Raw genomic sequence first — 15,479 nt, forward strand, 5'->3', positions numbered from 1 at the left:
CCCTTCCTCCAGGACATAACCAAGAACTCGACCCTGCTTCGCATAGGCTCAAGGCTTAATGGGACGAACCGAACCGGACCGACCTGGGTAAGGGCCAGGTTTGAAATCACCGGGCCGGGCTCGGCCAACACATGTTACTTTCGGGTTCGGGCCGGTCTCGAGCCGGGCCCGGGCTTGACCAAAAACGGCCCGTGTAGTGCTGTACCATGCAAATATAATATAAGGCGCATTGAACTGCGGAAGTATTCTCGGACGGTCACTTTGAGAAATATCACTTTCAGTTCGCGCTTATTCGCTGCTTGAGCGAAACCGGATGAACTGATTGGCTGGTTGAGCACTATACATCGCGCGAAACGGATAGAATCACCGAAAGTGATCGCCCGAGAAGACATCGTCTATGTAGTAATAAACTTCTTGCAAACACGCGCATTGATACAACGTAACAAACGCATACAGGCTACGTATTTGCGGTAAGGCCTCTGTTAGAGTTAATAGCTTCAGCTCGGGAGCTTCTATTTAAATACAGGAAACGAAGAAAACCGCTTTTCTTGGTAACAACCGAACCAATTGTAATAAGGTTTGTTTCATTTAAAAGAAACAGTTATATTTCAGCGAATGCAGGCAGCACATTTTATTACAATTAAACGGATGCTCAAGGCACGTTCGAGCAGTCGGCGTCGTCATGCTGTCCCGCTGTATCGACGTACACGCACAGCTCGCGCGCGGAAGGTTAGATGGTCTGGCTCTTAGACATATGGAGTGCGTTTGGCTGCAAATACGACGAAGCGAAGTGGACGCACCGTCAATGCTCCGCGAAATCGCCTCGGTGATGGAGAGAGAATAAATACCTTTATTATGTGAATGTAGCTTTAGAGAGGCGTCCTCATTCCAGACTGCCTTGAGCTCGGGCCGCGTCTTGGGCACTCGCGATCAGCCGTTGCTGATCCTCGAGGTCGGCGCTGGCCAAGGCTCTCACCCAAATGTCGTTGGTGTGATAAGCGTTCGGAGGATTTAGTGGTGCCTATCTGCAACCTCCTCCTACATGCCTATGAGGGACCCGGGTTCTACGCAGAAGCGGCATAGCGGAGATAATTGTGTGGAGGCTATGAGGTGATCCATGGTTGGGTGGGGGAAAGTATTGACTTGTAGAGCTATGAGGGATTTATTCTGCTCTCTAGATAGTGGCTTGTGTGGGGGAGGGTATGTTCTGCGGATTAGCTCGTAATGTGTGATGTCCCGGTAGGAGAATATATAGAGGGTGCATGCGATCGGACTCGGATTCCTCGGCTCCGGCTCGGCGGGTCAAATCTCGATCCACGAGGTTGGCGATCTCGTTGCCAGGTGGTGAGCTGGCGCCCGTATGATCATGACCTGTTTCGTTGGATTGATTATTCTGAGCGTGTTGGTACGAATTATGCCGCTAGCGAAGCTGCGATTCGTCTGTTGAGAGTCGGTCACTATCACCTCAACTTTTGTTTGGGAGAGCGTGAGGGCTATGACCGCTTCCTCGGCTTGGAGGGGATTGTTTCGGTGGAATGAGATACTGCTCCGATTGTGCTCCGATGTTCTTTATTCGCGATTCTGGTGGCTGTTCTGGCTGCTCGTCTGGGGTAAGGCGCCGCCTCCGTGTACGCTGTAGAGGGTTGACTCCCGTATTGCTTGTGTATGACCCGGGCCCGGGCACGCTTTGCTGGCCTGGCTGCTAGTGTGACCGTTGTGCGCAGGTGTATACTATAAGCACAGTATAGCGTTCCTGCTGAGATGCAGCGTCAAAGCTCCTTGGCGGCGTCGTGCCAACATGTCGCAACCGCGTATAGTTAGCACAGAGCCCGAAGAGCTTGAGTGCAACACTAAACTTTGGTATCGCTGCCAATGTGTCACCATTCGGACGAAACTGCCAATCTTTCATTGCGGGTATGAGCCACCGCCGAGTAGATCGATGCACCATGAAACGGTGAAGGGCCCGTTAATCTCTTCACAATACTAAGTATATCTCACTCACCCATGACGAACACGAGTTCATCCCCTTCCCACACGCACGAATAAACAATTGCGCAATTATTTCCACGTCTGTTCCCTTGAAGTGCCAGTTAATGACTCAGGTCAGACACACTGAGGGATTGACTGATGGATGGATAGTGATTACCTGGCTAGAATTGGAAGTGCTGGCCAATAATTTCACCAGCTTGTCCGCAACGATGAATTACAGAACTCCGAACCAGTGAGTCGAGCAATAAGAATGCAGTGCTCTGATCTAAGAAAAAAATGAAACTTTGAGAAATGTCTGCTAATGCGTAAGCATTCCTTGGCTCGGCTGTTGCTTCGCTTTTGCTTACTTGCTTTCCCAAGCTTATGCATGTCTACTCATCGCTTTTCCGGTGCCAAAGAATGCTTACGCATTAGTAGACATTTCTCAGAATTTCTGTAGAATTTTTGTCACTCATCAAGTCTACCCTGCTTAGACCACATCATAACGTTCCAAACACAATTATATTCCCTACAATCACGGGATTACAATCTTTTTTTATTGCTGCGTTCTGTACAATCTTATTTCTGTTATTGTTTCCAATTTTATTTGTTTTTTTTTGTTAAAACCTGCATTGCGATGACGTCACCAATCCTGTCTTCGTTTTTAAGGCTACCAATTGTCTACTATTACACTATTATCACATCTACCAATCAGCTGTTTATAATTTGTTATACTCTGCAATCCCCAATCAGGCTTCTTTGCACGCCCACCAATAATGCGGTAAAGTAAGCTTTCAAGGAACGTAAACTGTCAAGGGGGCATGGCGAGAACGGATCTCTCTTTTATTTTACTATATGTACACTTCAAGCGCATTTCTGCCGTCGCCGCCGTCGTCCCCGTGAGGTTCCGTATAAAGTCCTATGGTGATAAACTCGTCGCCACGCACCATATGCTGTATGTGCGAGTGAAACGCGCGAGGGACGCGCGCTTTCACGGAGAGCGAAGGCACGGCGGAGAGCAAACGCGACGTGTTCCGTCATGCGAAAGGTCGTGGGGGGATGGGAGGGAGGCAGGGGAGGCGACGTTCTGCTGCGGCACCAACTTCGTATCTTGCGACCGGGCGCAAGGGAACATGGCGACTCAATCTCCCACGCTGAAAGGAGGAAAGTGGGAAGGCAGCATGGGAGGGAGCGGGCGCGGCTTCCACTCTGCCACCAACTACATACTTGTGCTTTGCGTGGCTGAGGGCTGTCGCACGCACCGTCTCTTGAAAGCGATCTCTACACGGTTCCCACCTTTGTATGCGCTGTGATTTCGGGGCTCAGTTTCCGTTGAAGCGATAGACCGCACGAATCTTCGGTTGCTGCTGCGGCGCTTGCTCACGCCAGCGTTTTGACAGTGGTTGTCTGCGGTCGTCGAGTGTGATCTATTCATGTTTGCTTGTGCGCGCTGACACCATGCTTGTTATTTCAGTTAGTAAGCGAATGTGTCCAAGTTTATGCAGCCGACAAGACTACTATCCTTACTCCGTATTGCTCTGTACTAGTAAATTTGTTATCACAATTGATGCTTCGCCTGTCGGGCGAAACTGTGACTTTTTTTATTTTTACAGCGAAGCTGTTTATGGCTAGGGTTTTGTGGATCTATGTGCGTGAGCAATAAGTCAGGTCCTGCGCGAACGCGCTCGTGCCCCTGCTCACGCGTTCGTCGTCGTCTTCTTCCACAGCTAGCTCGTCGGCGTCCCTCGTATATGTATTTTGAGTCGATAGGTTATCAACAGACGCCATTTTCAAGATCAGTAGACTTCCAGGTAAATGATTAAGGTTTCTCAAAGATTTGCCGCTGTGCGACCCGCGTCAACTATGTATACGTTCGCACCGTCCTCTCCATGTCGGCGTTCCAAGCACTTGCGTATCTAGTTTCCTTTCCTTCCGCTCTCCCGTGGTGGCGGTGCCGTCGAAACGTCATACTTGTATTCTTTCCTCCGGTTCCTTCCACGCGAATGCATATGAAAACCAGAAAGATAAGTTGCCGTTCTCCATTTTGAATTTGACTTCTCTTCTGTTGATGTAATGGGGAGGCTGCGTATAGTCCGGACTCCCCCGAGGGGCAACGCGCCTATTAAGAGTGACGGTGAGAACAGATGCGAGAACGCAATCGGCGCCGGCGGGCCGCAAGCACCAATCGTCCACCGATCAAGACAACAAATGTGTGTGCGTACCTTTCGTCAGGATTACCACCGATCAAGGCAATAAATGTGTGCGTACTTTTGTTCAAAATTCTGTGTCATGTCTGTGTCGTGTGCTAAACAGCTTCGCTGGTCAACCACCTTCACAGAGTGGAATGACTCATGATTTTTACAGCGAAGCTGTATATCGCTAGCCAATTCGTCCGTCTGTCACCTGTGCGTAGAAACTATCAATCAGCAATGGCTCGAGCGTCGTCGTCTTCTTCCACAGCTGGCTCGTTGGCGCCACTCAGCGCAACAGCGCGAACGCGCTCGTGCAACTGCTCCCGCGTTCGTCGTCGTCGTCTTCTTCCACATCTGGCTCCGTTGCCACTCGTGATTCAAATGTAGCATTTCACTTCTCTCCTGTCACCGAAATGGGGAGGACGCGTTTACGGGGACGCCTTACGTGACGTACAGATTTAATTTTGAAGCAATTTAATTTGAATAATCGCAAGAGTAAATGCGACAACGCCGGACTGCGGGCATACCGTCAATGACGTCGTTTTCTCCATCACAGCCGAACGTGTGTGTAACCCCATTAAGAAACACAAAGACGTAACCAATAATCGAGAAATACTTTAATGTACCGTTGGGATTAACGAAGTGATATACACCGAGGCCGTACGTTTGAACTTCGCTGGTTAACCATCTGTACGGAGTGCTTGGGTGCTGATACCTTTTTTTTTATTTTCCGTTTCTTCCTTATCTATTCTAAAGCTACCAATCATCTACACTTGCACAATTATAATGATTAAATGTGTTAACATCACCAATTGTGCATTTATTTTGCCGATAAAGTGTTGACACTTTTCGCGTTATGGGCAGATTTTGCTGGGGTACTCGTTAAAGAATGCTTATGCATTAAAAAAAATCCGGTAGCACCCATCTTACAATGAATGTCGACGTTAATTCCACGATCATCGAAACAATGTAGCGAGCGACACACCGTATTGAGAATGCCGATACGCGTCGTGAGACGTGCATGCAGCCGGGCGCCTCTCTCGCGCTTCCATCTTGGCCCGCTACGCCATCTCGCGGCTTCGCGCGAAGTCCGCGCGTGTGTGAATATATATTCAGACGAAAACAATCTGAATATATATGACGCGGGTTCGATTCCGCCCAGCACCGGATAAATTTTGAAGGATTCTTTTGTCATTAAAGAGCGGCAAATACCCGATGACCCAAGTTGGTCCGCCGGTTGGTTTCGAACCTTGCATGCAGCAGCACACCCATTAGACGACGGACTATGCCCAGTGATCCAAGATGGTGGGAAAACGGTTAGACACATAGATAGATAGATAGAAAGATAGATAGATAGGTAGATAGATATATAGATAGATAGATAGATAGATAGATAGATAGATAGATAGATAGATGAAAGTTTGTGAAATATCCTAAGAATGCTAATCGCATTTAAATTAGAACCCGGGCTAGCAAACTTTTCTCGCCCAATCCACCATCATTAATTTTCCAAAGAGAAAATTGTTGCGTGAGCGTTGCTTATTGTTTGAGCCGCACACCATCAGAATTGAAGGAAGGACGCTTGAACTTCGCCTATAAGAGTGGAACGCGGTAGCATTCAAATATCCCTGTCGGCTTATCAGGCTTTTTTCTCGTATATTCAAAATTACAATCCGACGCTATCACGCCTGTAGGTTGTGGTTAAGTCGCACGTCACGATTTTCTGCGACACGGGGCCCTTAACGCTGTCACGTTAATACAGTTACAATTCAGCGTTCTTCCCGGCGCAGTCGCGACAAGAGCTTCTTGATCGACCGCCTCCGGCAGTCGGCAGAAAACGTCATGGAGCGGTTTTAGTCGCGCGTTCATCCGCGCCGTTCTGTGCGCGACGCGAGTGTGTGTTTTAAGAAGAAGGAAGTGAAGGGAGACTCACCCGCACGTGCGGCTTGCACAGTATGGCCTGCAACTCTTCCATCTCCGGCGTGGTCCCCATCGGGCAGTCCTGGATCCACTCCAGCACCTGCGTCCACCCAATTATGAACTGAAGAAGGCAGCAGCGCTCAAAGAAGCTGACCTACGTACGGATGATGTCACGAAACACTCGAGACATATAAGACCCCCTAAGACATACCAAGAACGTTTCAGCTTGTCGTCATAGCAGTTCCGTGTCAACACGGAACCGCTGTTATAGACGCTACGTCAAGGTTAAGAAGGCTTTGCTGTAAAGAAAGAAAGATCGCTCCCGCCATGGCGGCTCAGTTGCTATCGTGTTCTCCGACTAGCGCGAGGTCGCCGTTTGCATTGAATTGAAGTTAATTTCTTGCGTAAAGAACAGGAGTAAGAATATGTGAACAGTGCATTTGGAATCCCTAACTCGAGGCAAGTTGTAATGGATAACAAAGTTATGTGCAGAAACGTAGCAGAATACATAAAACACAGATACACGCACTTAACTCACTAAGCAACAATAACCACTTTTATATCAGAGAAGGTAAACAATTGTACATAATACAAAGTATCTTCACAATGCAGACGGTATACTAATAAAACATTTGCAAGTAAAAGCATGCGGTGAATGTTATATTAAACAAATGAAATAAGGTCATGAAAATATAGTTTTAATGACGCCCTAAAATTAGCTGCTTGTTTTACTTCTGTGGGTAAACGTTTCACTGGACTATGCCAACACTTGAAATTCTTCATTTACCATGCACACAGCGGACCTTTGGAACCAGAAATTTCTTTTACAGCGTGAGCTGGGCTCATTCCAATAGCCGTTTCGGTGGGCGATGGTGCCGTCGCCGCCGCCGGTTGTGTCCGGCGTCCGTAGCAGCTATCGCCGGGAATGAGAAAAGAAAAATGCCGCCAGTTCCACGAAGTGAAATCTGTCGAAACGGCGGAGCTGTGGTCGTTCTGTTTCTGCGATTGCCGCGTATGTTTCTTTTTTTTCACTGTGGTAGTCTTCGTTTTAGACCGAACGAACGACCACATCTCAACCGCTTCGACAGATTTCAAATACCAGTTCCCACCGGGATCGAACACGGACCCGCTGCGCGGGAGTCAGCTACTCTATCACTGAGCCGCGCCAGCGCTTGCTGCTTGCTAGCCCTATAAACGTGTCCAAGCGTGCGGAGAGACACGCGATGTGACATGCGCGCCGCATAGCGTCGACGCATGCACACTTTGAATTGCAATTGCATATTATTACACCAGGTAGAACGCCATGTAGCAGATGCACAAGTAGCTAGCTATACGAGGTAGTCAGAAAAGGTTTGACGATCAAACAAGAAGTTTAAGGAGACCTATACAAGGATGCTAAAAACATCATATATATATATATATATATTGTTATGCAATGAGAGACACAGAGACAGCCCCCGGTGCTGGGCCAGCTGTTCTATTATCTGCCAACTTCCTCTTCCTCTACCTCGCTCTTCGCCCAAGCAGCCTAGACTCGGTGCCGTACTTCCACATAACACTCGGCCACGCTGCGGACCTGGCAAACAAAAAAGAAACGACAGTTCAGTCCAATCGGCGTAATCTTTTCTTGAGGCACGACACGTGCACGGCGAAGTTATTTATTTTGCGTTGGTCAAGTCCAAAGCTTGGATCCGAGGTGCTAACGCGCCATGTATTATCTCCTACGCGCTCGGTGATGGTGAAGGGCCCCTAAAACTTTGCTAGTAGCTTCTTGCCTGGACAGTCGCCACCTCTTTGCACCCACACATCGTCTCCGATGTTGTACGCAGGGGCAGGTCGACGGCGGCGGTCATAATAGCGCTTCTGTTTTTCTTGCGCTTGTGTGGCTTTTTCTTTCGCCGCCGCTCTGATCTTCTGGCAGGCAACTGTGCGACTGCCAGGGACGTGCGACGCTAATGGGAGCATCTAGCCTGAGGACCGCTTTCAGCTGGGGCAGCTTCCCATATACGATTTAATACGGCGTCACACCAGTAGAGGTCTGCACCACTGTATTGACCGCACTAGACAGCTGCCGGAAGGTGGACGTCCCAATCGGCCTCTCCTGTCCGTCCTACCTTTGTATATGGAGCGAGCCTTGCCTGAATGCTCTGGTTTGTTCGCTCAGTGAGGCCATTTGCTTGGGGAAGAAACGCGGATGTATAATGATGCTGCAGCCCCGCCTCGGAAAGAAAAGGTACTTTCGTAGTTCCCAACTGCAAAATGTTGCGGCACGATCTGATATCAATTTCTTTGGCAAGCCATGTCTCCATTCAAACCTGTGTTGCAGAAAATGGACTAAATGAGTGGATGCCAGGGATGGTACGGCAGTAACTTCCACGTATTTGGACAGATAGTTCACAGCTGCAATGATGTAGCGGTTTTCAACAGTGGAGGTGGGTAGCGGCCCTATGTAGTCGATGCCAACCGTATTAAAGATGCCTTCGGGCATCTCCACAGGTGTTAACAGTCCAGGCTGGCGGCGCCCCGGCAGTCGCTTAAACTGTTGACACGCTTCGCAGCTAGCAACGTAGGAGCGCCCATTGCTTTGAATCTTCGGCCACCAGAAGCGTTCTTGTAGCTTGCGGAGCGTGGCTCGTTGACCAATGTGCCCTCCTTCGGGGGTGTCATGAATGGCTCGCAGTATCTCTGTGCGAAAACATTTCGGAACGGCCAGGAGGTAACGTTATTCCGAGCGGTCCTTTTGCAACCAACGACGGTACAATACACCAGTGCGTATTCCAAACATCGAGTTTGTTTTTATGCCAGTTATGGAGGCAATAATTGTCGCGATGTCTTTGTCCTCTTGTTGCGCTTTGGGCAAGTCTACTTGGGCAAAAAAGATGTGATTTTGCCTGTTTCGTTCCAAACGTTCGAGGGGATTGCGTGATAAGGCATCGGCGATGTTATTCAAGACCCCGGTACGATGACGCACGTCGAAATCACATTCTTGAAGCGTGATAATCCACCGGGCGAATTCGTGCTTTAGCTGTTGCTTTGAAAACATCCACGTTAACGCAGAATTATCAGTTACCACGGTAAATCTGCGCCCGAACAGATAGTGTCGGAATTAGTCATCCACGCTCCACACCACTGCCACACATTCCAGCTCATTGGAGTGATAGTGGCGCTCGGTGTCGGAGGGTTTTCGGCTGGCATAAGCAACGATGTGTTCGACGCCATCACGATCGCGTTGCACAAGCACTGCCCCTAGACCGACTTGGCTAGCATCGGTGTGCACTTCAGTGGTCCAGTCATCATTGAAGTGGCTTAATACTAAACAGACGGTGAGCTTCTGCTTTATCGTCCTGAAAGCGTTTTCTTGCGCGGCGCCCCACTTACACTGTGCGTCCTTTTTAAGGAGATCACTCAAGGGAGCTGCGATCTGAAGCGAAGTGTGGAATAAACCTCCGCAAATACGAGGCCATACCCATAAATGACTGAACCTGTTTCAATCTGGTTGGTGTGGGATATTCCGACACTGCCGCTATGCGCTCCGGGAGTGGCTGAATACCTTCAGGGGAAATATTATGTCCAAGGTACGCTATCTTAGACAGGCCAAATTGGCACTTCTCGCGGTTTAAGCGAAACCCCGCCTCGTAAAGTCTGTACAGCACTTCATCTAAATTGCGAAGGTGTTCATTCTCGGTGGTTCCAACAACCAGGATGTCATCTAAGTAGACCACACAAGCTCGGTTCTTCAGAGACCCTAGAACTGAATTCATCGCGCGCTGAAATGTACTAGGGGCCGTTCGCAGCCCAAACGGCATGCGATTGAATTCATACAAGCCCGATGGAGTGCGAAAGGCTGTCTTGCACTTATCTTCTTCAGCGACCTTGATCTGCCAATACCCTGCACGTCAGTCGAGCGACGAAAAGAACCTGCAGTGGCGGACTGTGTCAATAGCGTCGTCAATGCGGGGAAAGGGGTACTAGTCGGACGTCGTACACTTGTTTAGCTGCCGGTAATCCACGCAGAAACGCAAGGACACGTTTTTCTTCCGCACGAGCAGATATATATATATATATATATATATATATATATATATATATATATATATATATATACAGGGTGTTTCAGCGAACACTTTCAAAAATTCTTAAAGGTTGCCCGTGTGAATTCTAAGTGGATCCGCCTTGCGAACTCCACGGCTACAATTTGTAAATTGCAATATGGGCCATCAGGTAATTAGTTCAAAACTTATTTAGTGAATTTTTTAATTAGTCGATTATGCATTTCAATTTATTGTTGAAGTAATGTCCGCCTCTTCGAGTATAGTGCAGCTCATTAACTTGGGCTATCTGCCACAGGCAACCTTAAATAAATTTTGAAAGTGTTCGCTGAAACACCCCGTATACATATATATATATATATATATATATATATATATATTGCGTACCTGGGCCGCGATTTTGTAGCGAGGCATTGTGACTTATTCTATAGTCTTATCCTCCACCGCTCACGGCCGGCTGATCCGGTTGATAACGCGAGCGGACCGTCGCTCCGACCACTGACAAAGCGCGATAAGCGCGAAAAGGCATTATGACCGGAAAGGAATCGCTACAAAATCGCGGCCCTGGCTAAATCAAGCTGGCTCATCATTAGCATCGTATCATGCTTGTTTTGCGATGTGAGACGCCCGCCGCGTAGCGTCTACACGTGCGCCCTTTGCATTGCAGTTGCATATTATTACACCAGGTGGCACGCCATGTAGCAGTTGCATTGTTAATTCTGAAAATTAAACGCTGTGCAACTTTTTGCCCGCGGACAACTGACGCAGCACGTGCAGACGCAAATGCGCATTAAAGCACCAATGCGTCAAGATGGCAATACGCAAGCGGCCGTCCAGCACATCAACACTTCTTCCACGATACGATGCGCCCCGTGAGACAGTGACCGTGCTAACCATCTCGCCGGCTAAACAGTCACGCACAACAACACCTCAAGCAAACGCATTTCGTTGTGTGTTATGTGTACTACGTTGACAAACCCAAGTGGTGCACGTAAGGTAACATATAACATGACCTTACCTCTCTCGTATTGCACCGAACGCTGAGCAAAATAAACATTCAGCATGAAATCCCCGCAAATTATCGTCAATCAACGTAATAGTACAGAAAGCTTCGCTAACACTGATTCCCACAGTGCGTGGGATCCGCATGATCTTTTATATGGACACTCGAAGCACATTTCTGCCGTCGCCGTCGTCGTCGTCGAAGTGACGTTCCGTATAAAGTGCAAACACAATAAAGTCGCCGCGGCGCGCCGTAGGCTGTATGTGCGAGTGAAAACTTGCGAGAGTCAGCCGACGATCGTGGCTCAATCTCGCGAGCGCGCAGGAGAAAGGCGGGGCAGAAGCGTGCCGTCTTCTGTCGCGCGCGAGACACGGGGATGGAGGGCGCTTTCTACTCCTTAGGCTGCTGCATACGGCGCGGCCACGCGGGCGCCGTATCCGAAGTTGACAGCAATCTGCGACGTGGACGAAGTGCGTGACCGCGCAGGCCTCAGCTTCAAAGCGATCTGCGATGTGGCCAAAGTACGCGCAGTGCCGGTAGTTTCGTATGCGTTATGCGGTAGCGGTTTAGTTCGCTTTGAAGCGAGAGAAAGCACGAAGGTCAATTCGCTCGCTGCTGCTGCCGCGCTTCCTGACCACCACGTTCTGACTGCGATGTTCCGCGGTCATCGAGCGAGAGGTGTTCAAGTTTACCTGTTCGCGCGTGACACTGTGCTTGTTAAGAGAATGTTTGCAAGTTTATAAAACCGATAAAGCTAGTATCTTTACTTCATATAGCTCGCACATACGTATAGCATACGGCGCGCGGCGACGATTTCATCGCCGTTCGAATGTATAAGGAACCTCACGGCGACTGGCAGAAATGCGCTTGAAGTGTCCATATAATTGCTATCGCAATAAAAAAAGGTCACAGTTTCGCCCTAAGGGTGAAGCAATGAATGCGATAGCAACACAGCAATGTCATACGAAGTAAGGTGAGCGGCTTTGGTAGCAATATGAATTGTAGTAAACATGAGCTGATTAAGTAAGCAGGTGTGCTGCGGCGTAAGTAGACCGACATGAAGAGAGACTCGATGACCACGAGGAGGCGCGTGTGAAACAGTGGTGTTGATGAGAAGCGCTTCCCGTGGGCAGCGCGTGCGAAGGGACACACCTGTAGCGCTGCACTGCCGACCCGGGCAGCATTGCGTGTGTAGCGTGCGTTGGAAAATGTGGCCCGACTATTACTAACTGATTGAACAAGCGTGGTGTGAGCGCGCACAAACAAACATGAATAGATCACACTGAACGACTGCAGACAACGACTGTCAAAACGCTGGCTGCAAGCGCATATATACGCCGCAGCAGCGGGCGAAGGTACGTGCGGTCTATCGCTTCAACGGAAACTGAGCGGCGAATGCACGGCGCATAAAGGTCAGAGCCGTGTGGAGATAAGAGACGGTGCGGACGAGCGACGAGCGCGGTTGTTGGCAGCGTAGAAGTGGCACTAAGGAGGTTGAACCTCCTAGGTTGGCACCGACGGCGCGAATTTGGCTCGAGCATCTGTAGAATTGTCGCAAGAAGACATCTGCATGAATCTGTAAGGGAGGAAATTTCATGCGTGCGGAGCTGAACCACTGCCAATGGAGCCAACCTCACTGCAGATTCCTTTGTGCACACCACATTACATAACCCTCAAAGTCAATCTGATAATCTTCGTGAATTTCCTTTAAATATCTTAGAAACCTTTCTCTAGTTCGCATATCAGATAAACAATGATGACAAAATTCGGCAGTGGCGTATACCTGTTAAACAATTTTTTGTTATAACAGGATAGAAAATGATGCACACAAGAGGCAACAGCTACATTTATCTGCCAGACGTATCACCTGTTAATACTCTGTTAATACTTTAAAGGACTCTGAAAAGACCTTAACTCCGATGCCGCCTTTTCAAATATATGTAAAACACAGAAATGCTTTTATGAGCAACCGCTGGATCGATTTGAATGTAATTGGTAGCATTAACAAAAAGTTACATTCTAGTGACCGTAGGAAGCGTATATTGATTTAGGCCATGGACGTTTCTACAAAAGTTGTCCGATATTAGTGAGTTTATAAAAATAGAAGCAGGAAGTTCACAAATTTGTAACTCTGCACAAGAACATGCAGATGATGCAATTCTGTAAACCGCATTCGTTAGAGCAGCTAAGGGGGACAAATTGGATATATCAATTTATATCTTAAACGAATGTGTTACAATGTTTTGAAAAAGGGTTTTGAAAGAGTTTTGAAAAAGTCCTTGTAAATTAGTGCTGTATTTGAGAGTCATCAATTTTGTCCACTTTAGATGCGCTATTATATGCAGTTGCAGAATTGTGATATCGAATCGCTTTTTCATTGCTCAAATACACAACACTTGATAGTTTTGTTTGCTAAAAATTTGCTATTTCCGACAATTTTTATTCAAAATATCACGGCCTCGTTTGAGATGCCGCTTACGACAGTCACCATAATTCAACTTTTTTTTATTGCGATAGCAATTATATGGACACTCAAAAGCAGATTTCTGCCGTCGGCGTCGCCGTCGCCGTGAGGTGCCGCATGACGTCATTTGGAGAAGAAATCGTCGCCGATGATAAGTGGTTCTTGAGGGAAAGGGAAAGGTTGGCGCTATCTTCTGCAGCCCTTGAGGGAGCACGGCTCAGCGCCGCGCGCCGAACGCTGTATGTGCGAGTGAAAGGGCGCGAGGGGCGCGTCTTTCACGGGGAGTGAACGCACGGCGGAGAACAAACGCGCGTTCTGCGCCGTGCTCGCTTAAGGGCTGCAGAAGTAGGCGTCTCTTTTCTCCTTTACAATCACCATATATGTAGAGAAAACGCGCCTTCGTCCGACGCGCGAGAGGCCGTGGGGGAGGGGGAGGGAAGGGAGGCGACGTTTAGCTGCGGCACGAAGTGCCTATTTATATCAGAGGCTCCGGCAACAGTCACCAACGCCGCACGCATTTTGAGCGAACGCGGGCAAAACGCCGATGGCGTCGACAACAGTTCTGCATGTTGCCGATGCTGCTGCATGTCCAAGTTTATACAGCTGATAAAGCTAATATCATTACTGCGTATAGCTCTCTACAAGTTTGCTATCGCAATTGATGCTTCGCCTTTCAGGTGAAACTGCGACAACTTTTTTTTTAAATGCAGCAAACCTAATCAAATTCAGTCGAGTGGCTGCTGAGAAAAACGATGTCTCCATTCTCATGTATTTAGATAGAAGCACCTGAGCTTTACCTCAGGAGCTCTGTGTCACTGCAATACTTGCAATGGAGGGGAATTTCTGCGGCGTGTGAGTGAATCAGAGTAGCCAGCGTGCAGGTAGTGTAAGTCCGCGACTCATGGCGCTTCTGGGAAACAGACAACTCAACAGGTCCTTCGTAAATCACTCCTCGTGCCGCTTCCCGCCCATCTGTATACCGGCGGCTGCTGTGTATGGCGCGGCCACGCGGGCCCTATATCTTGAAAGCGATATTCGATGGGGACACAGTGCCCCGATAGGTTATAGTTTCGCGCCCGCTGTGTTTTCGCCGCTTAGTTCATGTTCAAGAGAGAGGCAGCACAAAGGTCAATTCGCTCGCTGCTGCCGCCGCGCTTCCTCACTCCAGCGTTTCGACAGCGAGTTTCCGCGGTCATCGAGTGAGATGTGTTCAAGTTTGCCTTGTGCGCGCGTGAAACCATGCTTGTTAATTTAGTTAGTAAGTGAATGTTTGCAACACTATACAGCCGATAAAGCGTTACAGCATGGATACCAAGAGAAGGGAAGCAAAGTCGAGGTCAGCAGAAAACCAGATGGGATGATGAAGCTAGGAAATTTGCAGCCGCAAGTTGGAATAGGCTAGCGCAAGACATGGGTAATTGGAGATCGCAGGGAGAGGCCTTCGTCCTGCAGTGGACATAAAATATAGGCTGATGATGATGACGATGACAGCCGATAAAACTACTATTCTTGCTTCATATAGCTGAAAACTAATTTGCTATCGCAATCGATGCTTCGCCTTTTGGGCGAAACTGCGACATTTTTTTTATCTTGTTCAGAGGAAACACTATATAATGCTGCTTCGAAGAATAAACATGTTGTTGGCAGCCAGCGTCATTGTATGTCGTTTCCTCACATCCTGTTCAATAGGATCTTCATTGCTGCTCAATCATGGACCACAGATACTCTTCAACAGGGTAATCATGTGAAGTTGTGTTGCATTGACTCTCGCGGTACAAAACGAAGAAGCACTATCGCACATCACACGATGATGAGCAAAATAACAAGTTTTATGGTCATTCAGAAGGTAAAGTGTACAGGGTATATATGTCCACAAAAAGTAA

The 15,479-nt window shown here is 48.4% G+C and overlaps 1 protein-coding gene across 7 annotated transcripts in view; it reads right to left on the minus strand.

Annotated features, from left to right (window-relative positions):
- LOC119441717 (peripheral plasma membrane protein CASK) overlaps positions 1 to 15,479 on the minus strand; it is a 790,490-nt gene that overhangs the window by 170,283 nt on the left and 604,728 nt on the right. The window contains exon 13 of one of the 7 annotated variants that reach the window (XM_049661549.1): positions 6,094 to 6,180. The exons of the other annotated variants lie outside the window; for them this stretch is intronic. Coding sequence (XP_049517506.1) covers positions 6,094 to 6,180 — 87 coding nt within the window. The remainder of the gene's footprint in view (positions 1 to 6,093; positions 6,181 to 15,479) is intronic. 7 annotated transcript variants of the gene reach the window in all.

The sequence above is a fragment of the Dermacentor silvarum genome, chromosome 2 (assembly GCF_013339745.2).
Source record: "Dermacentor silvarum isolate Dsil-2018 chromosome 2, BIME_Dsil_1.4, whole genome shotgun sequence".
Lineage (NCBI taxonomy): Eukaryota > Metazoa > Arthropoda > Arachnida > Ixodida > Ixodidae > Dermacentor > Dermacentor silvarum.